Source organism: Chiloscyllium plagiosum, chromosome 45 (genome assembly GCF_004010195.1).
Source record: "Chiloscyllium plagiosum isolate BGI_BamShark_2017 chromosome 45, ASM401019v2, whole genome shotgun sequence".
NCBI lineage: Eukaryota > Metazoa > Chordata > Chondrichthyes > Orectolobiformes > Hemiscylliidae > Chiloscyllium > Chiloscyllium plagiosum.
The window spans coordinates 8,925,728-8,952,519 of NC_057754.1; the positions used below are offsets into that span (position 1 = coordinate 8,925,728).

At 43.6% G+C, this 26,792-nt stretch overlaps 2 protein-coding genes and 1 pseudogene across 3 annotated transcripts in view; 2 read left to right on the plus strand and 1 right to left on the minus strand.

Moving 5' to 3' along the window:
• The window catches only part of LOC122543902 (zinc finger protein 229-like), a 93,937-nt gene that overhangs the window by 36,385 nt on the left and 30,760 nt on the right, over nucleotides 1-26,792 (minus strand). The window lies entirely within an intron of this gene.
• Nucleotides 8,186-12,079, plus strand: LOC122543888 (gastrula zinc finger protein XlCGF8.2DB-like). 2 transcript variants are annotated; one of them, XM_043682751.1, is made up of 2 exons: nucleotides 8,186-8,759; nucleotides 10,157-12,079. In XM_043682751.1, exon 2 carries the CDS (start codon nucleotides 10,419-10,421, stop codon nucleotides 11,553-11,555), a length of 1,137 nt encoding a protein of 378 aa, XP_043538686.1. In that variant the 5' UTR covers nucleotides 8,186-8,759; nucleotides 10,157-10,418; the 3' UTR covers nucleotides 11,556-12,079. The 2 variants fall into 2 exon arrangements, with proteins under 2 accessions (XP_043538686.1, XP_043538685.1); XM_043682750.1 differs by having other exon boundaries at nucleotides 8,186-8,475.
• Nucleotides 19,155-26,792, plus strand: part of LOC122543903 — an 88,318-nt pseudogene continuing 80,680 nt past the window's right edge.

The following is a 26,792-nucleotide window of genomic DNA, read 5'->3' on the forward strand; positions in this document are numbered from 1 at the left end:
CTCTCTATCTTCAATCCTCTCATGCTAGTCTCCACGTCAAGGAATTTCAGAAGCCACTCTTCAACAAATTCCGCAGGCCGCTCACCTTCCTTACCCTCGGGCAGACCGATGATCTGAATGTTTTTTCTCCTGCCCCTGTTTTCAAGATCATCCACTTGGTCACGCAAATTACGAACCTGCGTCTTCAGGGCTTGGATCTCTTCCTTGAATGAACTGGCATCAGCTTCCACCACTGTGACCATGTGCTCCGCCTCATCCGTCCTCTTCTCCAGGTCTCCCAGCTGCTGCTCATGCTTCTGCAGCTTGAGAGAGACTGGAGCCATGGTTTCCCCAACATCTCCCAAGATTTCGAGAGCTGGTTCACCAGGACCTGGAGAGTAATCGGCTCCGGGGCTGCTGCAGGCTGAGCTGCAGGCCCGGCCTCGGATGCTCCTCCTCCCTTTTTAGGCATTTCTGGACAGCTGAAAATACAGGTAAGTCAATTTTTAAATGTTTCTTGGGGCTCCACAATCTTTCCAACGCCCCAAGAAATCCTGATGACCTGGGTTGGGTGGGTTAAAGGACCGTCCTGCTCCTGCTGTGATGCGAAGCTCTGCAGTGTGATCTTCTCAGATCGCCGCCATCTTAGATCCCCACCAAATGCCTTTTAAATGTTGCAATTGTACCAGCCTCCACCACCTCCTCTGGCAGCTCATTCCATACACGTACTCATCTTCTTAAAATCTTTCTCCTCTCAACTTAAAAATATGCCCCCTGCCATTCACCTTATCTATACCCCTCATTATTTTATAAACCTCAATTAGGTCACCTCTTAATCTCCTACACTCCAGTGAAAAAAGTCTCAGGCGATCCAGCCTCACTCAAACCGTCCTTTCCTGGCAACATCCTGGTAAATCTCTTCTAAACCCCCTCCATATTAATATCCTTCCCATAACAGGGCAACCAGAATTGGAAACAGTACTCCAGAAGAGTCCTCACCAACATCCTGTACAACCTCAACTCCTATATTCAGAGGTCTGAGCAATGCAGGAAAGTATGCTAAATGCCTTCTTGACCACCTTATCTATCTGTCATACAAACAATCAAAGAATTATGTACCTGAACCACTAGGTGTCTCTGTTCTGCAGCATTTCCCAAGCCGTACTTTTAATTGTATAAGTCTTTTTTTTAGATTCCCTACAGTGTGAAACAGGCCCTTCGACCCAACCAGTCCACACCAACCCTCCGAAGAGTAACCCATTCAGACCCATTTCCAGACGTGATTAGATTACTTACAGTGTGGAAACTGGCCCTTCGGCCCAACAAGCCCACACCGACCCCTGAAGCGCAACCCGCCCAGACCCATTCCCCTACATTTACCCCTTCACCTAACACTACGGGCAATCTAGCATAGCTAATTCATCTAACCTGCACATTTTTGGATTGTGGGAGGAAACCGGAGCACCCGGAGGGAACCCACACAGACACGGGGAGAATGTGCAAACTCTACACAGAGAGTCACCTGAGGTGGGAATTGAACCCAGGTCTCTGGCGCCGTGAGGCAGCAGTGCTAACCACTGTGCCACCGTGTTCCCTCTGACTAATGCACCTAACACTATGGGCAATTTAGTATGGCCAATTCACCTGACCTGCACTTTCTTTGGACTGTGGGAGAAAACCGGAGCACCCGGAAGAAACCTGTGCAGACATGGGGAGAATGTGCAAACTCCACACAGACAGTCGCCCGAGACTGGAATTGAACCTGGTACCCTAGTGATGTGAGGCAGCAGTGCTAACCACTGAGGCATCTTGTCTTTATTCGTATTACCAAAACATAATACCTCACATACATCCAAATTAAACTCCATCTCCCACTCTTCAGCCCATAGACCCAACTGATCACAATTTCTTTGTAATCTTAAATAATCTTCTTCTGAAAACTCACTAATCTTCTTCACTGTCCACTATACCACCAATCCTGGTGTCGTCCGCAAGCTTACTAACCATGTCTTCTATATTCTCATCTAAATCATTTATATAAATGACAAACAAAAATGGACCCAGCACTGATCCCTGCAGTACATAGCTCGTTACTGGTTTCCCATCAGTAAAACAACCCTCCACCGTCACTCTCCATCTCCTGTCATTTAACCAATTTTGTATTCGATTAGCAAGTTCACCATTAATCCCACATGATCTAACTTTACTAATTAATCTATCACGCAGAACCTTGTCAAAGGCTTTACTAAAATCCAAGTAAACAATGTCCACCACTCTGCCCTCGTCAATCTTTGTATTTTGTTCCTCAAAAACCTCAATCAAATTTGTGAGACATGATTTCCCTTACATGGACCCATGCATACTGTCCCTAATCATTCCTTACATCTCCATATGCATATAAATCTTATGTTTCAGAATCATTTCTAGCAACATCTGGGGCAGCACAGTGGTTCAGTGGTTAGCATTGCTGTCTCACAGCGCGAGAGACCTGGGTTTGATTCCAGCCTAGCGTGACTGTCTGTGTGGAGTTTTCACATTGTCCCTGTGGGTTCCCTTACACAATCCAAAAATGTGTAGGTTAGGTGTATTAATTAGGAGTAAATGTAGACTAATAGGATGGGGAATGTGTCTGAGTGGGTACTCTTTGGAGGGTAGGTGTGGACTTGTTGGACTGAAGGGCCTGTTTCCACATTGTAGAGATTCTATGATATTCAAGAACCATCACCAAAGTCAGACTCACAGGTCTATAGTTCATAGGTTTTCCTTGAATCTCTTCTTAAACACAGGCACAACATTAATCACACTCCAGTCATTCAGTGCCTCACCCATGTTTACAGACAACACAAATATTTTTGCAGTCACCAGCAAACATCCCCACTTCTGGACTTATGATGGAGGGAAGGTCATTGATGAAGCAGCTAAAGATGGTTGGGCCTAGGAAAATACCCTAAATAACTCCTGCAGAGATGCCCTGGAACTGAGATGATTGACCCTCAACAACCACGACCATCTTCCTATGTGTGACTGTAACCATCAAAGAGTTTGCTCTCTGAAACCCATTGATTATAGTTTTGCCAGGGCTCCTTGATGCCACACTCTGTTGAATGCAGCCTTGATGTCAAGGGCCGTCACTCTCACTTCACCTGTGGCATGTGACGCTGTGATTTTCAGCATGATGATGATGGAACAGAAGTATACATCAAACTCAACAGAACTAATTTGTATTTCTATCACAATTTTAATGGAATATAATGGCCTGAAGGCTTTCACAGGAATTTTACAAAGCAATGTTGGACAATGAGCCATGTAAGAATATACGTAAGCAGACTAAATGGTTGGTCATGCAGGGAAGTTTTAATGAGAACCTTAAAGGAAAGTGAGGTGGGAAGGTTAAGGAGAAAATTCCACAACTTGGGCTGAAAGAACAGCCAGGAGAAAGTGAGGACTGCAGATACTGGAGATCAGAGTTAAGAGCATATTGCTGGAAAAGCACAGCAGGTCAGGCAGCATCCGAGGAGCAGGAGAATCAATGTTTCGGGCATAAGCCCTTCATCAGGAACAAAATAGATTCCTGATGTCCGAAATATTGATTCTCCTGCTCCTTGGATGCTGCCTGACCTGCTGTGCTTTTCCAGCACCACACTGTCGAGTCTGAAAGAACAGCCACCTTTGGTGTAGTGATTAAAATCAGGAAAGTTCCAGAGGCTTGAATTCTATGAGCACAGAGATCTCAGAGTACTGTGGGACCGGAGGGGTGACCACATCCTTGGAGAAAAACACAGATGAGAACTTAAAACACGGTGACTCTGGACCCCCTTGTTCCCTGTTGACTGGGCCATCGCCATGCAGTCCTGGCCACCTCCCATATTTGACCCACCAGTTTCTTGAGCTCATCGAAAGATCCGTTGCCCAAATCCTAACACAGTTAATATTAGAGTTAGGTTTATTGTGTACCGAAGTTACAAAACAACATGGGTACAGTGAAACAACATGGCACACAGCGTCATCTTGGGTGTAAAGTACCTCGGCACAAAAAAGATAGAGAAAATAAAGAAAAAACGTTATACTACATTAGACATATGCATAGTATAAGATAAATTAGGAAAATAAGAAATAAGGCTAGAGAGATAGACATTACACTCTTTCTAGAAACACTTTCATGTGGTCCGACCGGGCCCCACTATTGCCCAACCAAAAGCTACCTCCGCTTCAGGATGCAGGCTGCCATTCCCTCAGTGCTCTGCTCTGGGCCACTGGCTGCCCCCGATTTGCTGCTGCCCCTCAGGCTGCCATCCCCGCTCTGTGTCACTGCTGTCCCCGCACTGCTGCAGGCCCATTGGCCACTGTCCCCACTATGCCATGGACCGCTGGCCAAAGAGGAAAAAAGACAGAGGAGAGAAAAAGAGGAGACAAGAAAAGGAATTGACGGGACAGACCTTCAATATTCTACCCTATTCGCATATCACCCTAGTGCTCTTCAAGTCTCCTAACAACATCTCAGATTTAATGTTATCATCACTGTTTTCAATTTCTGTATGGTCCTTCTCACTCCCAGTGTTTGTGAAATCCTCCAGCTCCCAGCCCTCTAAGATACCTGTCCTAACATTGACCTCTTGCACAACCAATATTTTAGCTACACCATTGGTAGCTGTACTTTTAGCTGCTGAAATCTTGTTGCAGTTTAATTCCCTTCTTAAAGAACTTAACCTGTCAACCTCTCTATGCCCTTCTTAAGACGTCCCTTAAAATTTATCTTTTAATCATGGTTATGCCCTATTTTTCCTTTTTGTGACTCTGCAATACTGTTTGATAACTCTGCTCAGGATATTTTACTGAGGTAGAAGTGCATCATGAAGTTGCACATGTTGAAACCATAATTATTTTTCTTTATTTCTCATTTTTGGTTTGGAACTATAGTTAAGAATTGATTTTGAACAGCAAATTGTTTTATTTTAAAGGAGAGAGCGCAAGACCGGTGTTTGCTGTTGGGAACTGGCCTGGAAAGATAATGAACATACTGCTTTCAGAATACTGCAGATAGACCAGTACCAAGATATTGATATGCCCCAGGGATGTTGAATTATTCAGTCAAGGGAGGACCAGTGCTGGCCAGCCAACCACAGAGAAAAGCCAAAGGGGGTCTTGATTTTGACTTGTTTTTCAGCAGGAGGCAGTCTTGCTTTGGAAGCTGCAATTTTGTTTTGCTCTCTTCAGTTATTGACTTTTTCAAAGTCCTGAGAAAAGAATCCCAGTCTGTAAAAAAATCAGGAAAAGCTTCTGGAAGTTTGCACAAGCTGTTTGTATTAACTGGTGACTTCAGAATTCAAACAAGACATCTTATATAACCTAATAGATTTTGTGAAAGCTTGGCATTGTTGAAATGGTTACAAACTGGCGAATTATGATTATTTTTAAAAATATATTCCTAAATATTAAAAATGTCGGTCTTTGTGAAAGTAATGTTTGGTGATGAAAGAAGCTTAGATTATGGATATTAATTAGATTGCCTTGACGTTCATTTGGGTTCTTTAGAGAAACATTCTTGATAATAAATTGTTAGTTTTTGTTTTAAGTCACAAACCTGATGTCCATGGTTAGTCATTTGTAAAGTCTGACTAGAAACAGTTGGCCAATTTTTAGGGTTGTCAAGTGATTCCATTTCACAGGGTTGTGAATCAAGTGTTAGCAAGTCTGATTTGGACTGGCTTGTATCCCTCTGGGGCTTGGGGTCTGGAATCTTGGAACTTGATTGCATTTTAAATAAATTAGTGGAGTCAAAGACCCATATTTGGGAAGCTTTCCCTGTTCAAAAGAATAGGGAAGAAAGTAATAGAGGAAGGAATTAATGTGGGAAATGTTAAATAGATAATGACAAGAATGGACAGGTCTAAGAGCAAATCAGCAGATAAGGCTAGAGGTTATAAAATGAATAAAGGACAACACTTAAGGTATTGTATTTGAATGCATATAGCATTTGAAACAAACAGATGAATTAGTAGTACAAATTAAGATTAAAATCAGCTGTTACTGCGTTGTGGCTGCATGATGACATGGATTGGGATCTCAAAAGCTTCTGAAGAATATATGATATTTCAGAAGGATAGGGAGCTGAGAATGCTTGGAGGAGTGGCTCTTTTAATTAAAAGATAAACGAGCACAATAGAGAGGGATGACCTAAATTCAGGAAACCAGGTTATAGAAGCAGTCTGGATAGATGTGAGGAATGATAAAGGCAAGAGGTAACTTATGGGAGTTGTGTACTGTCCCCTCACAATAACTACATGGTAGGACAAGGTGTCAAAGAAGAAATAATGGGAGCAACAATTATTATGGGGTACATTAATGTAAATATAGACTGGAACATTCAGATGGAAACATATAATCCAGATGAGGAATTCATTAAATATTGTCAGATCAATTTCTTAGACCAGCATTGTATATCACTAACCAGACATCAGGCTAAACTATACCTGGTTTCGACCAAGGAGATAGGATTTGCAACTGACCTCATAGTGAAAACACCTCTGGATAGCAGTAACAATAATATGGTTGAATATTACCTACTGTTTAAGGGTAAAACGTGTGGGTAACAAGACTATTATTTTGAATTTAAGCAAGGGCAATTATGAGGCTTTGAAAGCAGAGCTAGTGAAAGTGAATTGGAAATTTAAGTTTTGGCTTAGATCAATAAAGATGCAATGGTACGTATTTAAAGGTATGTTCCAGAAAGCACAGAAAATCTAAGGGACAGACCCATCACCTGTGGTTAAATAAAAAAGTTAAAGATAGAATCAAAGTAAAAGAAAATATGCAATTGTGTAAAGATAGATGAAAGGTCAGAAGATTGGACAGAATATAAAAAATCTTAAAAAAAAAGCAAAACATTATTAAAAGATTAATACCTAGGGAAGAAATCAGATTACAAAAGTTAGCAAAAAATTATAAAAACAATGAGGAAACGTTTCTTCAGAAAGGAGAATTAACAAAGTAAGTATTGGTCCTGTAGAAAATGAGTCTTGAACTTAGTAATGGAGGACAAAGAAATGGCAGTCAAATTGAACAGATAGTTTGCACTCAAAAGAGAAAACGCTGGAAAATCTCAGCAGGTCTGGCAGCATCTGTAAGGAGAGAAAAGAGCTGACGTTTCGAGTCTAACTGACCCTTTGTCAAAGCTTTGACAGAGGGTCAGTTAGCCTCGAAATGTCAGCTTTTTTCTCTCCTTACCGATGCTGCCAGACCTGCTGAGATTTTCCAGCATTTTCTCTTTTGGTTTCAGATTCCAGCATCCGCAGTAATTTGCTTTTATTTAGATAGTTTGCACTGGTCTTCACAAGACAGGATATAAGTAACGTCCCTGTTTCAGGAGTTGAAAGGGGGTGGGGGGGGAAAGAGTTCAGGAAACTTACAATTACCATAGAAGCAATACTCTGTAAATCATTGGAACAGTAGTCGATAAATCAGCAGATCCTGACGGATTTCATCCTAGGGTCTTAAAAGAAGTAGCTGGTGAGATAGTTGGTACATGAGTTATACTTTTCTAAAACTCATGATATTTGAGGAAGATACAGTTAAAATGGAATATAACTAATGTACCTTCTTCATTCAAAAAGCAAGGCAGAAAGTAGGAAACTACAGGCCAGCTAATTTTACATCTGTCACAGGAAATATGTTAGAAGCTATCCCTAAGGCATAATGATAAGGCACTTGGATAAGATCAAGCTAATCAGACACATGAAACATGTTTTTGTGAGAGGGAAATCACATTTATTTAATTTGTTGGAGAGAAACTTCAAAATGCTTCAGTGCAAAAGTAGAATTATAGAATCCCTACAGTGTGGTAACATGCCCTTCAGCCCACCAAGTTCACACTGACCCTCCGGAGTTCACACTAGTTCACACTAACTCACCCAGACCCATTTGCCTATTCCTCTACATTTACCCCTGACTAACGCCCCTATCCTACACATCCCTGAACACTATAGGCAATTTAGCATGGCCAATTCACCTAAGCTGCACATCTTTGGATTGTGGGAGGAAACTAGAGCACTCGGCAAAAACCCACACAGGCATGGGGAGAATGTGCAAACTCCTGTAAGGCAGCAATGCTAACCACTGAGCCACCGCACCGCCCCTCCCCTGTTGCTGCAGCTGTATAGGGCATTTCTGATACTGCAGCTGGAGTACTGTGTATAGTTTTGATCCCCAAGAATATAATTGCATTGGATGCAGATCAGAGAAAGTTCACTAGATTCATTCCAGAGATGAAAGGTTTATAAAACATTGACCAGTTTAGGATTACGCTCGCTGTACATCCCTCTGTGACTGAGCATATGAGGTCAATGGTGGTTTTTTCATCCATTCCCTTCCTTACTATTGTTCTGGTACCCAGAGCGCAGGCGCAGGAGCAGGAACGGCATGTGCTCGGAGCATGCTCAGTCTCCGCCACGGGGCCAGCTCCAGGAAGAGTGGACATTTCGGGCGGCGGGAGGAGACATGGTAGGAATGGAAACCGCGGCGCTGCGGCCTGGCAGATTTATCAATTACTGGATGGCAGGGGCGGGGGATCTGACTGCCCAAATAAGCGCAAATAGGCCCTGCGTTTAATCCTGCGAGCGGGCACAGGGCCCAGGGGAGCCGTCTCACTGACCGCCATCTTATGAGAGGGAATCGGGGCGCGCAGGAAGGCGGGGCTTCCTCCCGGGGTGAGACCGGGTTACCCAGGCAACCGGCCGTCATCTTGGTAAAGGAATGACCCTGGTCACCGGCCGCCTGCCATCTTGGTGAGGGATTTTTTTTCACAGGCTGCTGCCTTTGGTTTTTCCAGTCAGCGCAAGCATGTTTAAAAAAGTATTAAAATATGCAAAAAAAATCAATATTTTTTCTAATAAGCAATGTTTCCTTTAGTTATTTTCATCTTTTGGTTAGGTGTTTAACACTTGCGTTAACATATTTAGATTAGATTACTTACAGTGTGGAAACAGGCCCTTCGGCCCAACAAGTCCACACCGACCCGCCGAAGCGCAACCCATCCATACCCCTACATTTACCCCTTTAACCTAACACTACGGGCAATTAGCATGGCCAATTCACCTGACCCGCACATCTTTTGACTGTGGGAGGAAACCGGAGCACCCAGAGGAAACCCATGCAGACACGGGGAGAACGTGCAAACTCCATACAGGCAGTCGCCTGAGTCGGGAATTGAACCCGGGTCTCTGGCGCTGTGAGGCAGCAGTGCTAACCACTGTGCCACCGTGCTGCCCGTTGAAATTCAATGCTGTGGATCTGCAAGGTTCGAGGTGTCAGTTCTTTTTGACTCCAGATGAAGCAATACAATGTGCATTCTAGCGCTCTGTTATACGCAAGCGAAGAATAAACCTACTTGATTGATTATTTTCCCTTCATGGATAATTTAAAAAAAAATTGTAGACGGTCGTTAGATTTTGTTTTAGCAATCTTTCTTTCAATTTAATTGAAAAATTTCCCCCAAAAAACAGGTTGTCCCTGGGCCCATAGATTCTTCCAGTTTGAGAAGCTGAAGCCCCTGTCCTGTGGCTCAAAGGTGCTGTTGCTCAACGCTTGGTGACACCTCGTCCCCGGCTGATGTGGAGGGGGTAAAAACAATGACAGCAGATGCTGGAAACCAGATTCTGGATTAGTGGTGCTGGAAGAGCCCAGCAGTTCAGGCAGCATCCGAGGAGCAGTAAAATGTGAAGGGGACTGGGTTACATTAGAGTTTCTTCTCCCGGACCACGCTCTTGGTCATGGTTCACCCAGCCATTTGTAAATCCAGGATCAGTGTTTGCCAAAGTAGGTGAGTGCTGGGAGAGTGGGGTATAGTTTGGGATTGCTCTGGCTGGTGGTCTGTTTTCCATGATTCATCTCATGGCCAGGTGCCCCTGGAGTCAGAAGTGTATAGAGTTCACTGGTATGCTCCTTCCACAGGTGGAGGGAGTCGGAGTGTCTCGTGGATACTGGGAACAAATTCTAGTTCAGCTGGTCATGTTTAATTTTCTTATTTCAGGATTAGTTGCTGATATTGGCTTATTTTAGTTTGATTGAACCATACGTTTATTGGAACAAGAAGGGAAAGGCAGTTCATGATAATTAGAGTGGTCAGTTGTGAATTTCTGTCTAGGCCTGATAGTGATACTGACACTGTCAATTCCTTTTACAGGCAGAAACTCCAATCAGACATCAGATCAACATGTGACTGTGCCATTCAAATCACTGAATATAATTCGCTTTTGAATATGGAGGGAGATATGCTTGTCTGCTCTGTTTGTAGGTAAATACTAAAAACATCAGTGTGACTGGAAAAGGCACCAAAACACACACACCTGAAAGCAGATATTCCAGTGCGCTGTGTGAAAAGAATTTTAACCAGTTACTCGGCCTGAAAAAGCAATGTAACCATTCACAGCAGGGAGAAACCTTACATGTGTTCTGTGTTCAAGGTTTTAACTGATCATCTGACCTACAGAGTCCCAACAATACTCAGCACCATGGAGAAACCGTGGAAATGTGGGGATTGTGGGAAGGGATTCAGATCTCCATCTGTGCTGGAAATTCATCGACGCTGTCACACCGGAGAGAGGCCGTTCACCTGCTCTGATTGTGGGAAGGGATTCACTCAGTCATCCAGCTTACACAAGCACCAGAAAACACACACTGGGGAGCGGCCGTTCACCTGCTCTGAGTGTGGAAAGGAATTCACTCAACTCACCCACCTCACCTCACACAAAGTTGTGCACTCTGACATGAGACCTTTTCAATGTCCTGCCTGTGACAAGAGCTTTAAAAGCAAGAAGAATCTATTGACACACCAGCGGGTTCACACTGGAGAGAGGCCATTCACCTGCCCTGCATGTGGGAAAGGATTCACTCAGTTGTCCAGTCTGCTGACACACCAGCGAGTTCACACTGGGGAGAAACCATTCATCTGTTCCGAATGTGGGATTGGGTTCACTCAGTTATGCAATCTGTTCGATCACCAGCGGGTTCACACTGGGGAGAGACCATTCATCTGTTCAGAGTGTGGCAAGGAATTCACTCAGTCTTCCAGCTTATGCAAACATCGGAGAATTCACTCTGGTGAGCGGCCATTCATCTGTTCCATATGTGGGAAGCAATTCACTCAACTCACCCACCTCACATCACACCAACGTGTTCACTCTGAGACAAGATCTTTTCAATGTTCTGAGTGTGAGAAAAGCTTTAAAACTAAAATGGATCTGCTAACTCACCAGCGAGTTCACAGCGGGGCGAGGCCATTCACCTGCTCACAATGTGGGAAGAGATTCACTCAGTCATCCAGCCTGCTGGCACACCAGCGAGTTCACACTGGGGCCAAACCGTTTATTTGTTCGAACTGTGGGAAGAGATTCACTCAGCTCACCCACCTCACTTCACACCAACGCGTTCACTCTGACATGAGACCTTTTCAGTGTTTGGACTGTGAGAAGAGTTTTAAAAGCAAACAGAACCTGCTGACTCACCAGCGGGTTCACACTGGAGGGAAGCATTCCCTTACTATGAGTGTGGGAAGGGATTCATCCACCCATCCCTCTGGCTGAGAGAACAGCAAGTTCACATTGTGGAGTGATCCGTTTGTGTGTGTGTGGGAGGGATTCACTCATTCATTCATTCTATAGAAATTGCAGCAAGTCCATAAGTGATTCCAGGGGTTGGATTCTGCTATTTTTGCTGCTATTAGTCACATCCAGACTGAACTATATTCATTTTGACACTTGGCAGCTGTTTCAGTTTATGTTAATCATCTCTGTAACTGGGCTGGAGTTTAATATAAGACCATAAGAGCATAAGACATAGGAGCGGAAGTAAGGCCATTCGGCCCATCGAGTCCACTCCGCCATTCAATCAAGGCTGATGGGCATTTCAACTCCACTTACCCGCATTCTCCCCGTAACCCTTAATATGCTGGATTATAGATTAAATAAATGAGCTTTTTGTCAAGCACACTGCTAAATTTCTTGCCTTCTCCAAATTAAGAGGACACAAAGTTTTTTAAAATCCACTTAGAGTCATAGAGATGTACAGCATGGAAACAGACTCTTCGGTCCAACTCGTCCATGCCGACCAGATATCCCAACCCAATCTAGTCTCACCTGCCAGCACCTCGCCCACATCCCTCCAAACCCTTCCTATTCATATACCCACCCAGATGCCTTTTAAATGCTGCACTTGTACTAGTCTCCACCACTTCCTCTGGTAGCTCATTCCATACATGCACCACCCTCTGTATGAAAAAGTTGCCACTTAGGTCTCTTTTATATCTTTCCCCTCTCACCCTAAACCTATGCCCTCTAGTTCTGGACTCCCCAACCCAAGGAAAATACCTTGTCTATTTACCCTATCCATGCTCTTCATGATTATATAAACCTCTATAAGGTCACCATCAACCCTCCGACACTCCAAGGAAAACAGCCACAGGCTTAGTAACCTCTCCCTATCGCTCAAATCCACCGACCCTGGCAAAATCCTTGTAAATAATTTCTGAACCCTTTCAAGTTACACAATATCCTTCCGATAGGAAGGAGACCAGAATTGCACACAATATTCCAAAAGTGGTCTAACCAACGTCCTGTACAAACGCAACATGACTTCCCAACTCCTATAATCAATACTCTGACCGATAAAGGAAAGCATACCAAACGCCTTCTTCATTATCCTATCGACCTGCAACTCGACTTTCAAGGAGCTATGAACCTGCACTCTAAGGTCTCTTTGTTCAGCAACACTCCCTAGGATCTTACCATTACGTGAATAAGATTTGCTTTCCCAAAATGCAACACCTCGCATTTATCAAAATTAAACTCCATCTGTCACTCCTCAGCCCACTGGCCCATCTGATCAAGATCCCATTATAATCTGAGATAACCTTTTCGTTGTCCACCACACCTCCAATTTTGGTGTCATCTGCAAACTTACCTCCTTTGTTCACATCCAAATCATTTATATAAATGACAAAAAGTAGTGGATCCAGCTCCAATCCTTGTGGCACTCCACTGATCACAGGCCTCCAGTCTGATAAACAACCCTCCACCACCATCCTCTGGCTTCTACCTTTGAGCCAATTCTGTATCCAAATGGCTCGTTCTCCCTGTATTCCATGAGATCTAACCTTGCTAATCAGTCTCCCATGGGGAACCTTGCAAATGCCTTACTGAAGTCCATATAGACCATGTCCACCATTCTGCCCTCATCAATCCTCTTTGTTACTTCTTCAAAAAACTCAATCAAGTTCATGAGTCATGATTTCCCACACACAAAACCATGTTGACCATCCCTAATCAGTCCTTGCCTTTTCAAATACATGTAAATCCTGTCCCTCAGGATTCCCTCTAACAACTTGCCCACCACCGACATCAGACTCACTGGTCTATAATTCCCTTGCTTGTCCTTACCACCTTTCTTAAACAGTGGCACCATGTTAGCCAACCCTGAGACTTCACCTGTGACTATTAATAGTACAAATATCTCAGCAAGGGGCCCAGCAATCACTTCCCTAGCTTCCCACAGAGTTTGAGGTTACAATTGATCAGGTCTTGGGGATTTATCCATGTTTATGTGTTTTAAGACATCCAGCACTTCCTCATCTGTAATATGAGGAATTCTTAACTAAATCCTCAATTTCTCTAGACATCCAGCATTCCCTTCACTTACCAGCCTTTCCTTTCACCCGAACAGGAATATACTGACTCTGGACTCTCGTTATCTCATTTCTGAAGGCTTCCCATTTTCCAGCCATCTCTTTACCTTCGAACATCTGCCCCCAATCAGCTTTTGAAAGTTCTTGCCTAATACTGTCAAAATTAGACTTCTTCCAATTTAGAACTTTTAAAGTTTTAGATCTGATCTTTTCCATCACTATTTTAAAACTAATAGAATTATGGTCACTGGCCCCAAACTGCTCCCCCACTGACACTTCAGTCACCTGCCCTGCCTTATTTCCTAAGAGGTCAGGTTTGGCGCCTCCTCTCGTAGGTACATCCACATATCGAATCAGAAAATTTTCTTGTACACACTTAACAAATTCCTCTCCATCTAAACCTTTAACACCATGGCAGTCCCAGTCTATGTTTGGAAAGTTAAAATCCCCTACTATAATCACCCTATTATTCTTACAGATAACTGAAATCTTTTTACAAATTTGTTTCTCAATTTCCTGCTGACTATTAGGGCATCTATAATACAATCCCAATAAGGTTATCATCCCTTTCTTATTTCTCAGTTCCACCCAAATAACTTCCCTGGATGTATTTCCGGGAATATCCTCCCTCAACACAGCTGTAATGCTATCCCTTACCAAAGATGCCACTCCATCTCCTCCCTTGCCTCCTTTCTATCCTTCCTGTAGCATTTGTATCCTGGAACATTAAGCTGCCAGTCCTGCCCATCCCTGAGCCATGTTTCTGTAATTGCTATGATATCCCAGTCCCATGTTCCTAACCATGCCCTGAGTTCATCTGCCTTCCCTGTTGGGCCCCTTGCATTGAAATAAATGCAGTTTAATTTATTAGTCCTACCTTGTCCCTGTCTGCCCTGACTGCTTGACTCACATCTTTTCTCAACCGTACCAGTCTCAGATTGATCTCTTTCCTCACTATCTCCATGGGTCCCACTCCCCCACCTTACTTGTTTAAATCCTCCCAAGCAGTTTAAGCAAATCTCCCTGCCAGTATATTAATCCCTTCCAATTTAGGTGCAATCCCTTCTTGTACAGGTCACTTCTAACCCAGAAAAGTTTCCAATAATCCAAAAATGTGAATCCTTCTCCCATACACCAGCTCCTCAGCCATGCATTCATCTGCTCTATCCTCGTATTCCTACCCTCACTAGCTCGTAGCACTGGGAGTAATCCAGATATTATTACCCTCCTTTTTAAATTCCTGCTTAACTTTCTATATTGTCCCTTCAGAATCTTATCCTTTTCCCTTCCTATGTCATTGGTTCAATGTGTACAATGACCTCCTGCTGGTCCCTGTCCCCTTTGAGGACATTCTGCACCCTCTCTGAGCAACACATCATTCTGATTTTTCGCTGCTGGCCACAGAAATATCTGTCTGTGCCTCTGACTAGAGAGTCCCCTAAATACAATAGACCGCTTGGGTTTTTCCAAAAACCAACAACAGATTCATGGTCATCATTAGCCTCTTAATCCCAAATTTTTATTGAAGTCAAATTCCACCATCTGCCATTACATGATTCAAACCCAGGTCCCCAGAACATTACCTGGGTCACTAGATTAACAGTCCAACAATAATACACGAGGCCATCACCTATCCTGCAAACAATACTTGCCAACTGGCCATTGTTCAGATTTTGTCACATATGAATATGTACTGCTGCAGTATCTGTGGAGTCATGAACAGCGCTGCATATTGTGCAATCATTGGCAAACATCTCCACGTTTGACTGAATGCTGGAGGTATGGTCATTGATGAAGCAGCTCAAGATGACTGGGCCTAGGACACTATTCTGAGGTACTCCATGCAGTGATAACTTGGAGCTGAGATGACTGAGCTCCCACAACTACAACCATCTTCCTTTATACTCAATATGACTGGTGTCCTATTACTGGTTGTTGTATTGTTGGGTCTTTTCTCAGTTCATCTTGTCCTCATTCAGAACTGGAAAGGAACAACTCAACTGAAAGACTCTCTCTTGTAGTCGGGATGGAGCAGGAGTGCTGAGTTCAAAGTGGTTAAATTTTTTTCTTCTATTGGGACGATCAAGTTAAACTCTAGAAGGGATGGAGGGTTTGAGCTATTGGAAGAGGCTGAATAGCTGGTGTATTTTCCCTGGAGTGTCAGAGACTGAGGGGTCATTTATAAAGTTTATAAAATCATGAGGGCCATGGGTAGGGTAAATAGACAAGGTCTTTTTTCCCAGGGTGAGGGAATCTAAAACTAGAGGGCATAGGTTTAAGGTAAAAGGGGAAAGATTTAAAAAGGCCTAAGGGGCAACGTCTTCATGCAGAGGGTGGTGCCCATATGGAATGAGCTGCTAGAGATGGTGGTGGCGGCTGTTAGAATTATGATATTTAAAAGGCACCTGGATGGGTACAAGAATAGGAAGAGTTTAGAGGGATACAGGCCACATGTTGGCAAATGGAACTAGATGAATTTAGGAAATCTAGTTGGCATGTTTGAGTTGGACCAAAGGGTTTTTTTCTGTGCTGTACATCACTATGACTTGTATTTATATAGTGCTTGTTACATCTTCAGGATGCCCCATAGTGTTTTACATCAAATGACATTCTTTATAACAGTGAAAACATTTGCAATGTTGGAAAAGTAGCTCCTACAAATTGAAATGTGATTCTCACCAGACAATCTGCTCAATGATGTTTGTTGAGGGATAAATATTGAGCAGTTCATAGAATCATACAGTACAGAAGAGGCCCTTTGACACATCAAGGCTGGAGTAGTCCAACTTTCCTGCACTAGGCCCATAGCCTTGAATGTTATGACACCCAAGTAATTTATAAAGAGTGTGAGGCTACCCTCCCAGGTTGTGCATTCCAAACCTCCACCATCATCTGTGTGAAAAGTCCCCTCTAAACCTTCTGCCTTCCACTTTAAAATTAAGCCACCTTGTTATTGACCCTTCAGTTAAGGGGAACAACTGCTTTCAATTCACCCTGTCTATGCCCTCATAACGTTAATCATCTCTATCCCAGGTCCTCTTCATCCTTCTCTGCTCCAAAGAAAACTACTAGCTCATCCAGAGTGAAAAAGTGTGGCACTGGAAAAAAACAGCAGGTCAGACAGCATCTGAGGAGCAGGAGAATCGATGTTTTGGGCATAAACCCTTCATCAGTAATGCGTGCAGAAGAATCGACGTTTCAGGCATAAACCCTTCACAAGCTTCATAAACTAGCTCATCCAGTCTCTTTCCATAGCTAAAGTGCAACATCCTGGTGAAAGTAAAACAGAAATTGCTGGCAAGACTCAGCATCTCTGGGGAGAAAACAGTTATTTGAGTTCGGTGACTCTTCATCAGCTTCCTAGCTCATCAGTGGCAACTCCCTTGCCCTTCAGATTAATAACCTCACGAGAACTTTAACAGCCAACATAGCTGATGGGGCCATAGTTGAACATCTCCTTTGAAAGACAGGACCTCCGATAGTGCAGTACTCACTAACTACTGCATCACAATATCACCTTAGATGTTATGTTCATGGTCGTGGTTGTGGATTTGAATGCTCAACCTTCAGATTCAGAGATGAAATAATTACTCTTGATTATTTCAGTTCCCACATGTTTTCTTACTCTCTTGGAAAATTGTAAAGTCTGGGATTCATAAATGTCCAAAAAGGGTGTTATAGTCATCGGTGATTCTAAAATTAAGAAGGTTTGCTTCAACAGGGAAACAAAAGCTGCACAGACCTCCTTAGACTGGAAAGAGTTAAAGAGGATGGAGTTTCTCATCTTTTCATGGTAACCTCAAGCTAAATCTTATCTGTGGGAATCAAATACAGTATTTTAGTACATTTTGAACATTTTTTTGGAAACCAGCAGAATTTGACATTGAATACTAACTGTAAACTTTCCATGTAGATGGTGTACAGGGAAAATCCTGGACATTGTCAATCTGCCAGCACAGAAACCATGCTGTGCTTCTTAATACACTGAGGCTGCAAATGGATTGAGTCTTTTAAACATGACCCTAGTGAATATCTTCCCTGTGACGGCAAGGAGAGAGATGCCCTAGCAGTTGTTACAATTCCCTCTAAAACCCTTGCTTTTCTACATAATTTTCGCAGAAACATACTCTGTGGAATGCATCCCACCCTACATATGAACACTGAAAATGGTAACTGAAATAAACCATTTGGTCACTTAAGCCATTCAGTAAGGTCATTGTTGAGCTGTTGCTTTTTGCATTCCACATTGCCATCCACCCTCAATAACCCTGGACTTGCTTGCACAACAAGAATCTAGGACCACTGTCAAGAACCACCATTTCAAGGGCGGCCAGGGATGGACAATCTCAGCCAATTCATATCCTGTGAATTAAAAAACTCCCTTACGTCACAACATAGTTTCCTACCTGTGGTGCTGTCATTGGCAAATTTAGCTACCATGCTATTGCTTCCCTGATTTAAATAATTGATATAATTTTTAAAAAGTTGAGATTCCAGCACAGATCCTTGTGAGACTCCACTCCTGCCAAAGACCAATTTATGCATGTGCTGATTTTTTTGCCAGCCAGCCAATGAATCATCTATCTGAGGATGATATGATGACAAGTGGGTTTTCTTCAGGATGTGAGATGACAGTGGATTTAAAGACAAGAATGCTAGAACCAGAGGAGGGAGCACCGTTAGCAACATCAGCTAACGTGGGGAGGTCGGATGCCCAGTAGTTTAACAAGAATATGGTTGATGGATAGGGAGGTGGGTCTCATGAACAAGATGAGGTCTGAAGTGCAGGACGACAATTAGGGAAAGAGAAAGATACAAACTCAAAGCAGACACAAAAGAATTTGGAGGTAATTTGGCTCAGTGGACTGGTGGAAGAAAGGAATGTGGCAGTGGCAACTGATTGGATAGTCCCAATCATACTGACAGAATTTTATCAGCTCCGTGTACTTGCTCTTGGAGGTTTAGACTGGAGACAGGTGAATGGGAGGTCGTGGCAAAAGGATCTAATCTGTATCAGAAATTTAATATGATCAATGTGTTTAACACAAATTTGACTTTTACCCAGGATACCTTTGAGCTTAAAATAGCACTGTTAGTGGCAGGCTTTTGCCCGAAACGTCGATTTTCCTGCTCCTCGGATGCTGCCTAACCTGCCGTGCTTTTCCAGCACCACTATAATCTAGACTCTGATTTTCAGCATCTACAGTCCTCACTTTTGCCCTGTTGGTGGCAAGATGAACTTTTCTGTGTACTCACCTGAGTTCATTTGACAGGAAAGCTAATTCAATTCAGTTATATGCATCCTATTATCTCTGTGTTAGACATGCTTCATTATTTCTCCCATGCTTACATTACTGGGATATTATGAGAGAGGGTTCGTACAAACTCAGAATTACACAAGTGCTCAAGAGGCTATTGGCCTATCACAGAGGAACTGGCTCTTCAAATAAGCATCATTACCTAATGTCAACCTCCTGCGTTTACCCCAGTAAAACATCTCTCAAAGTAAATTATTTATTTTTCCGAATGAGAACCCTACTTTAATGAAGCTCGCAAAACATTCCTGTATGTCCAGGTCGAACTTAGAAATTGACAGTTTCTCTTCCTAGTTCCAGATCCCAATTGCCCATCCACTCTTGACAACATGGCGGCGTCCGTGATTGACAGTGAATCCAGACCAATAGAAATAAGGGGCGGGTTTGGAGGACCAAGTCCGCACGGTTGATCCTCCAACCAATCGGAACCCGTACAAAATCACATGATCCAGGAGGGCCGTGCAGGCGCAGTGCTCCCGTGATCGAGAAGGGTTGACAGCGCGAAGCTTTGGAAGGGCGAAGCGGAGAGGTGAGAGATTAACGAGTATAGTAATGAAGCTGTTGTGAATCCGGAGGTTTCACGAGCGCCTGGTAGTCCTCTAAACCCGAATTAGAGACTGCAGGTTTCATATTCGAAAGAAATCGGGAGTTGGCTGCGGGTCTCTTGGGGGGCGAAAACAAGCCTCTGTCGCCATCTTTGTTGGGGGACAGTATTCAGTGAGACGTGTGTGCAACGGCCATCTTTATATGGGGCTAGGTGCAGCACCGCGCATGTGCAATCTTCCTTTTGCCACAAAGTGAGGAAGAATGATTTTACATGCAGCCAAATCAAACCAAGAGAAATGTTTGTCACTTTTAAATTTCTGTTCTGGACGGGCTTTTACCAACTCTTTTCATAGTAGGTTGGGTGAGGAAGAGTTATACACTGGAGATAGGGTGACATAAGATGATGTTTGATAAAGTTAAAAATCACACAACGCCAGGTTACATTCCAACAGTTGGACTGTTGCCGACTATAACCTGGTGTTGTGTGATTTTTAAATTTATCCACCCCAGCCCAACACCAGCTCGTCCACCTTATGTTTGACAAAGCAAGTTTGATTGTTGTTAATTTAACTTAACCATATGCTAACGTAGTCAGTGGGCACAGGGATGACAGATGAACACAACTTAACATGAGAAATTATGATGGCAGCATAGTTTTGGGTGATCTAACATTTCTGTGTGGGGATGAGGTGAATGTAAGGGACTGCAAACAGTCGGGGCAGACAGGGACAAAGCAGAGAACAAGATAGGACTGATCAACTAAACTGCATTTACTTCAATGCAAGAGCCGTAACAGGGAAGGCAGAAGAACTCAGGGCATGGTTAGGAACATGGGACTGGGATTTCATAGAAATTACAGAAATGTGGCTCAGGGATGGACAGGACTGGCAGCTTAATGTTCCAGGATACAAATGCTACAGGAAGGATAGAAAGGGGGGCAAGAAAGGAAGGGGTGTGTGGCATTTTTGATAAGGGATAGCATTACTGCTGTACTTAGGGAGGATATTCCTGGAAATTATTTGGGTTGAACTGAGAAATAAGAAAGGGATGATTGCCTTATTGGGATTGTTATTATAGACCCCCTAATAATCAATGGGAAATTGAGAAACAAATTTGTAAGGAGATTTCAGTTATCTGTAAGAATAATAGGGTGGTTATGGTAAGAGATTTTAACTTTCCAAACATAGACTGGTATTGCCATAATGTTAAAGGCTTAGATGGAGAAGAATTTGTTAAGTGTGTACAAGAACATTTTCTGGTTTAATATGTTGATGTACCTACTAGAGAAGGTGCAAAACTTGACCCACTCTTGGGAAATAAGGCAGGGCAGGTGACTGAGGTATCAGTGGGGTAGCACTTTGGGGCCAGTGCCCATAATTCTATTAGTTTTAAAATAGTGATGGAAAAGGATAGACCAGATCTAAAAGTTGAAATTCTAAATTGGAGGAAGGCTAATTTTGACAGTATTAAGCAACAACTTTCAAAAGCTGATTGGGGGCAGATATTCGCTGGTAAAGGGATGGCTGAAAAATGGGAAGCCTTCAGAAATGAGAAATCAAACGTCCAGAGACAGTATATACCTGTAAGGGTGAAAGGAAGGACTGGCAGATGTAGGGAATGCTGGATGACTAGAGAAATTGAGATTTTGGTTAAGAAAAAGTTGTAAGCATATGTAAGGTATAGACAGGATCGATCGAGTGAATCCTTAGAAGTGTGCTGGAAATGTGTTGCTGGAAAAGCGCAGCAGGTCAGACAGCATCCAGGGAACAGGAGAATCGACGTTTCGGGCATAAGCCCTTCTTCAGGAATGGGGAAAGTTTGTCCAGCAGGCTAAGATAAAAGGTAGGGAGGAGGGACTTGGGGGAGGGGCGTCAGAAATGTGATAGGTGGAAAGAGGTGAAATGTTGTGCTACAGGGTGGTTGGGTTGGTTGGTCCGGGTGTCCCAGAGGTGTTCTCTGAAACGCTCCGCAAGTAGCCGGCCTGTCTCCCCAATATAGAGGAGGCCACATCGTCCTGTCCCCCTTAGTCCAAGAACTCCCCACCTACGTTCGGGACACCACCCATGCCCTCCACCTGCTCCATGATTTTCGCTTCCCTGGTCCCCAACGCCTTATTTTCACCATGGACATCCAGTCCCTGTACACCTCCATCCCCCATCACAAAGGACTCAAAGCCCTCCGCTTCTTTCTTTCCCGCCGTACCGACCAGTACCCTTCCACTGACACCCTCCTTCGACTGACTGAACTGGTCCTCACCCTGAACAACTTCTCGGGAGAGAATCGGGCCTCTCAAAGATCAGCAAGGCAGCCTTTGTGTGGAACCATAGGAGATGGGGGAGATACTAAACAAGTATTTTGCATCAGTGTTTACTGTGGAGAAGGACATGGGAGATATGGAATGTGGGGAAATAGATGGTGACATCCTGAGAAATGTCCATATTACAGAGGAGGAGGTGCTGAATGTCTTAAAATGCATAAAACTGGATAAGATAAGATAACTGGATGAGATGTTTGTATCGTCGGTAGTCACAGTGGTGGCTGCAGCGCCACTATTAAAGATGGTAAGGAAAAGCCAGCGAACGAGAAACTGGTGAGCTTGATATCGGTAGTGGGCAAGTTGTTGGAGGGAATCCTGAGGGACAGGATGCACATGTATTTGAAAAGACAAGGACTGCTTCGTGCATGGGAAATCATGTCTCAAGAACTTGATTGAGGTTTTTGAAGAAGTAACTAAGAGGATTGAGGGCAAAATCGTGGACATGATCTATAGGGACTTCAGCAAGGTGTTCAACAAGTTTCCCTTGGGAGACTGGTTAGCAAGGTTAGATCTCACGGAATACAGGGAGAACTAGCTATTTGGATACAGAACTGGTCCGAAGGTAGAAGACACAGGGTGGTGGTGGAGGATTTTTTTCAGACTGGAGGCCTGTGACCAGTGGAATGCCACAAGGATGCTAGGTCCACTACTTTTTGTCACTTATATAAATGATTTGGATGTGAACATAGGAGGTATAGTTAGTAAGTTTGCAGGTGACGCCAAAATTGGAGGTGTATTGGACAGCAAAGATGGTTACCTCAGGTTACAATGGAATCTTGATCAGATGGGCCAGTGGGCTGAGGAGTGGCAGATGGAGTTTAATTTAGATAAATGTGAGGCGTGCATTTTGGAAAAGCAAATCTTAGCAGGACTTATACACTTAATGGTAAGGTCCAAGGGAGTTTTTGCAAAATCGACGTTTCGGACAAAAGCCCTTCATCAGGAATAAAGGCAGAGAGCCTGAAGCGTGGAGAGATAAGCTAGAGGAGGACGTTTCGGGCAAAAGCCCTTCTCCTCTAGCTTATCTCTCCACGCTTCAGGCTCTCTGCCTTTATTCCTGATGAAGGGCTTTTGCCCGAAACGTCCTCCTCTAGCTTATCTCTCCACGCTTCAGGCTCTCTGCCTTTATTCCTGATGAAGGGCTTTTGCCCGAAACGTTGAATTTGCCTGTCCTCGGATGCTGCCTGAATTGCTGTGCTCTTCCAGCACCACTGATCCAGAATCTGGTTTCCAGCATCTGCAGTCATTGTTTTTACCAAGGGAGTTTTGCTGAACAGAAACCTTGGAGTGCAGGTTCATAGCTCCTTGAAAGTAGAGTCGCAAGTAGATAGGATAGTGAAGAAAGTGTTTGGTATGCTTTCCTTTATTGGTCAGCGTATTGAGTATAGGGCTTGGGAGGTCATGTTGCGGCTGTACAGGACATTGGTTAAGCCACTGTTGGAATATTGCGTGCAATTCTGGTCTCCTTCCTATTGGAAAAATGTTGTGAAACCTGAAAGGGTTCAGAAAAGATTTACAAGGATGTTGCCAGGGTTGGAGGATTTGAGCTATAGGGAGAGACTGAATTGGCTGGGGCTGTTTTCCCTGGAGTGTCAGAGGCTGAGGGGTGACCTTTTTGAGGTTTATAAAATCATGAGGGGCAGGGATAGGATAAACAGACAAAGTATTTTCCCTGGGGTGGGGGAGTCCAGAACTAGAGGCCCTAGGTTTAGGGTGAGAGGGAAAAATATGGAAGTGACCGAAGGGGCAAAGTTTTCAGAGGGTGGTGCGTGTATGGAATGAGCTACCAGAGGAAGTGGTGGAGGCTGGTACAATTGCAGCATTTAAAAAGGAATTTGGATGGGCATATGAATAGGAAGGATTTAGAGGGATATGAGCCAAGTGCTAGCAAATGGGACTAGATTAGGTTAGGATAGCTGGTCGGCATGGACTAGTTGGACCGAAGGATTTGTTTCCGTACTGTACATCTCTATAACTTTATGCTCAGCAATGTATTGGAATCATCAAGTCTGAAGGTAGTAGCAACATGGTGAGGGTTTTAGCAGCAGACGAGGTGGGGTAAAGGCAGGTAATGTTACAGAAATCTAAATGTGTGGTATTAGTGATGGTGTGGGTATGAGACCAAGGTTGTGAACAGTGTGTTCAGTTTCAGTTCAGGAGAGGGATGGACTCTGGGCAACAGAATTTATTGTAGCAACAGAAAACGATGGTCTTCTAAATTTGTGATTCAAGGATGTTTCCACGCATTCAGTACTGAATAGTCACTGAAACTTTAGCAATAGTGGAAGAATGAAGAGAGATGGTAGTGTGGTAGAACAGGGTCTTGTCAGTGTACGTGCAGTAACTGCATGTAGTTGAGAATAGGAGGGCCGAGGATAGATCAGATTAGGGTATGCAAAAGTAAACAAGAGCAGCACAGTGCCAGGGATGCGAGTTCAATTCCAGCCTTGGACATTTTGGCTGTGTGGAGTGTGCACATTCTCCCCATGTCTGCGTGGATTTCCTCTGGGTGCTCTGGTTTCCTCCCACGGTCCAAAGGTGTGCAGGTTAGGTGGATTTGCCATGGGAGGTGCAGTGTTACAGGAACAAGGTTGGGGGAGTGAGTCTGGGTGAGGTGCTCTTCGGAGAGTTGGTGTGGACCTGTTGGGCCTAATGGCCTGTTTCCACACTGTAGGGATTCTATTAACTTTGCAGAGGAAAGGAAGGTTGAAGATGGGTCTGCAGTTTGAAAGTATGGTGGGGTCAAGGGTTTTTTTTCCAGTACATGATGACAATTGATCTAAAGGTGAGACTAAAAGCTGAAAGTGGGGTAACAGTTAATACTGAATCACAGAAATTTACAGTGTGGAAAACGAGAATACTGGTTTGTATTGAGGATATTTCTACTCATTCACACCTGGAATACAGTTATTGTCCCCTATCTAAGAAATGATACAGTGCTGTAAAGGTAGTCCAGAGAATGTTCATTTGTTTTATGCATAGGTAAGAGAGGTTGAGTACATTTGAGCCTGTACTAATTGGAGTTTAGAAGAATGAGAGGTGACATTATTGAAACACACAAGGTTCTTAGGGGACTTGAGAGGACAAATATGGATAGGTGATGGTTACTCCTTGTGGAAGAGTTCAACACCAGTGAGCAAAATCTCAGTAAAGGGTCAGCATTTAAGACAGATGTGAGGAAAATTGACTTCTCTCCAGGGAGTAGCAAATGTTTTAAAGTTCTTTACCACAGAGGTCTGTTGAGGCTGGATCATGGAGTACATTTAAAATAGACATTTTTAATAAGTAAAGAATTTGAGGGTTATGGGGAGAAAGTAGGAAAATGTAGTTGCAGGTTATCAAATCGGCCAATAAACAGCTGAACAGACTCTGTGGGCTGAATGGCCTATTTCTGCTCCTGTGTCTTATGGTCCAGAAGGAAAGCCGTTGGCCCTTCAGGCTGTGCTTTGTGAACAACTATTTCCCTTAATGCCATTCTCCTGCCTTCTGATTAAACCTGGCTTCACCATACCATCAGGTAGCACATTGCTGACCTCAACCATTCTCAACGTGAAACACCTTTTCCTCCTATCACCTTTCTCTCTTTTTACCAATTTATGACACTAAGCTGGGTGAGCAGGTGAACTGTGACGTGGACAGTTATATGAGTGGGCAGATGGACAGTAATGAGGTGTAATATGGATGAATGAGGTTATCCACTTTGATAGCAAAACCGGGCAAGCAGATTATTATCTGAATGATAGACTGGGTAAGAGGGAGGTGCAACGAAACCTGGGTGTCCTTGCGTACCAATTGCTTAAAGTAAGCAGGCAAGTGGTGAAGAAGGCAAATGGTATGTTGGCCTTTAGTGAGAGGTTTTGAGTACAGGAACAGGGATGTCTTACTGGAACTTTACAGGGTGTTGATGAGATTAAAGCTGGAGTAGTATGTGCAGTTTTGGTTGTCTTATCTGAGGAAGGATGTTCTGGCTAGAGGCTGTGGCACAGACTTACCACCTATCCACTCCACCCTCCCCTCTGACCTATCACCATCACCTTCCCCCACCAGCCTCACCACCACACTCCTACCTATCTCTCAGCTCCCTTCCTCCACCCCCACATTCCTGATGAAGGACTTATGCCCGAAACATAGATTCCCCACCTCCTTGGATGCTGTCTGAATGGCTATACTTTTCCAGCGCCACACTTTTCAACTCTGATCTTCAGTCCTCACTTTCTCCCACAGAGAGTTACTAGTCTGATTCCTGTGATTGTGGAACTGATGTACAAAGAGAGACTGGATCGGTTAGGACTACATTCACCTTGATCCCTAGATTAAAGAGATGAAAGGGTATGGGATAAAAGGAGGAACAGGGTAGTTGGATGATCAACTAGATCATATTGAATGCAAACACACTTGAAAGGCCAGACACTCCTATTTTTATGTTACTAATTACTTTAAATCTGTGTCCTTACTTTGTAAATTTCATGAGTGGGACAGTTTTCTCCCTTTTAATGTGATCAGTCATTTCATTATTTTGATTCGATTTATTAATGTCACTGTACTTAGGAACAGTGAAAAATTTTGTTTTGTGTGCATTACAGGCTGATCATACCATACAAAATGTATTAGGGTCAGAGAACAGAGCGAGGAATACAATGTTATGGCTGCAGAGAAGGTGCACAAACAGCAAGATCAACATTAGATTTAAAGTTTGAGGGATCCATTTCAGAAGCCTGATAACAGCGAGGAAGATGATGTTCCTAAGTCTGTTGGAACGTGTTTAGGCTGTTTGTATCTTCTTCCTGACTGAAGAGTTATAACCGGGGTGAGAGGGGTCTTTGATGATGGCTGCCTTCCCAAGGCAGTAAGAGTATAGACGGAGTCAATGGATGGAAGGTTAGCTTGCATGATGGACTAGGCTGTGTTCACAACTCCTTGTAGTTTCTTATGGTCCTGGGCAGAGTAGTTGCCATAGCTTTCT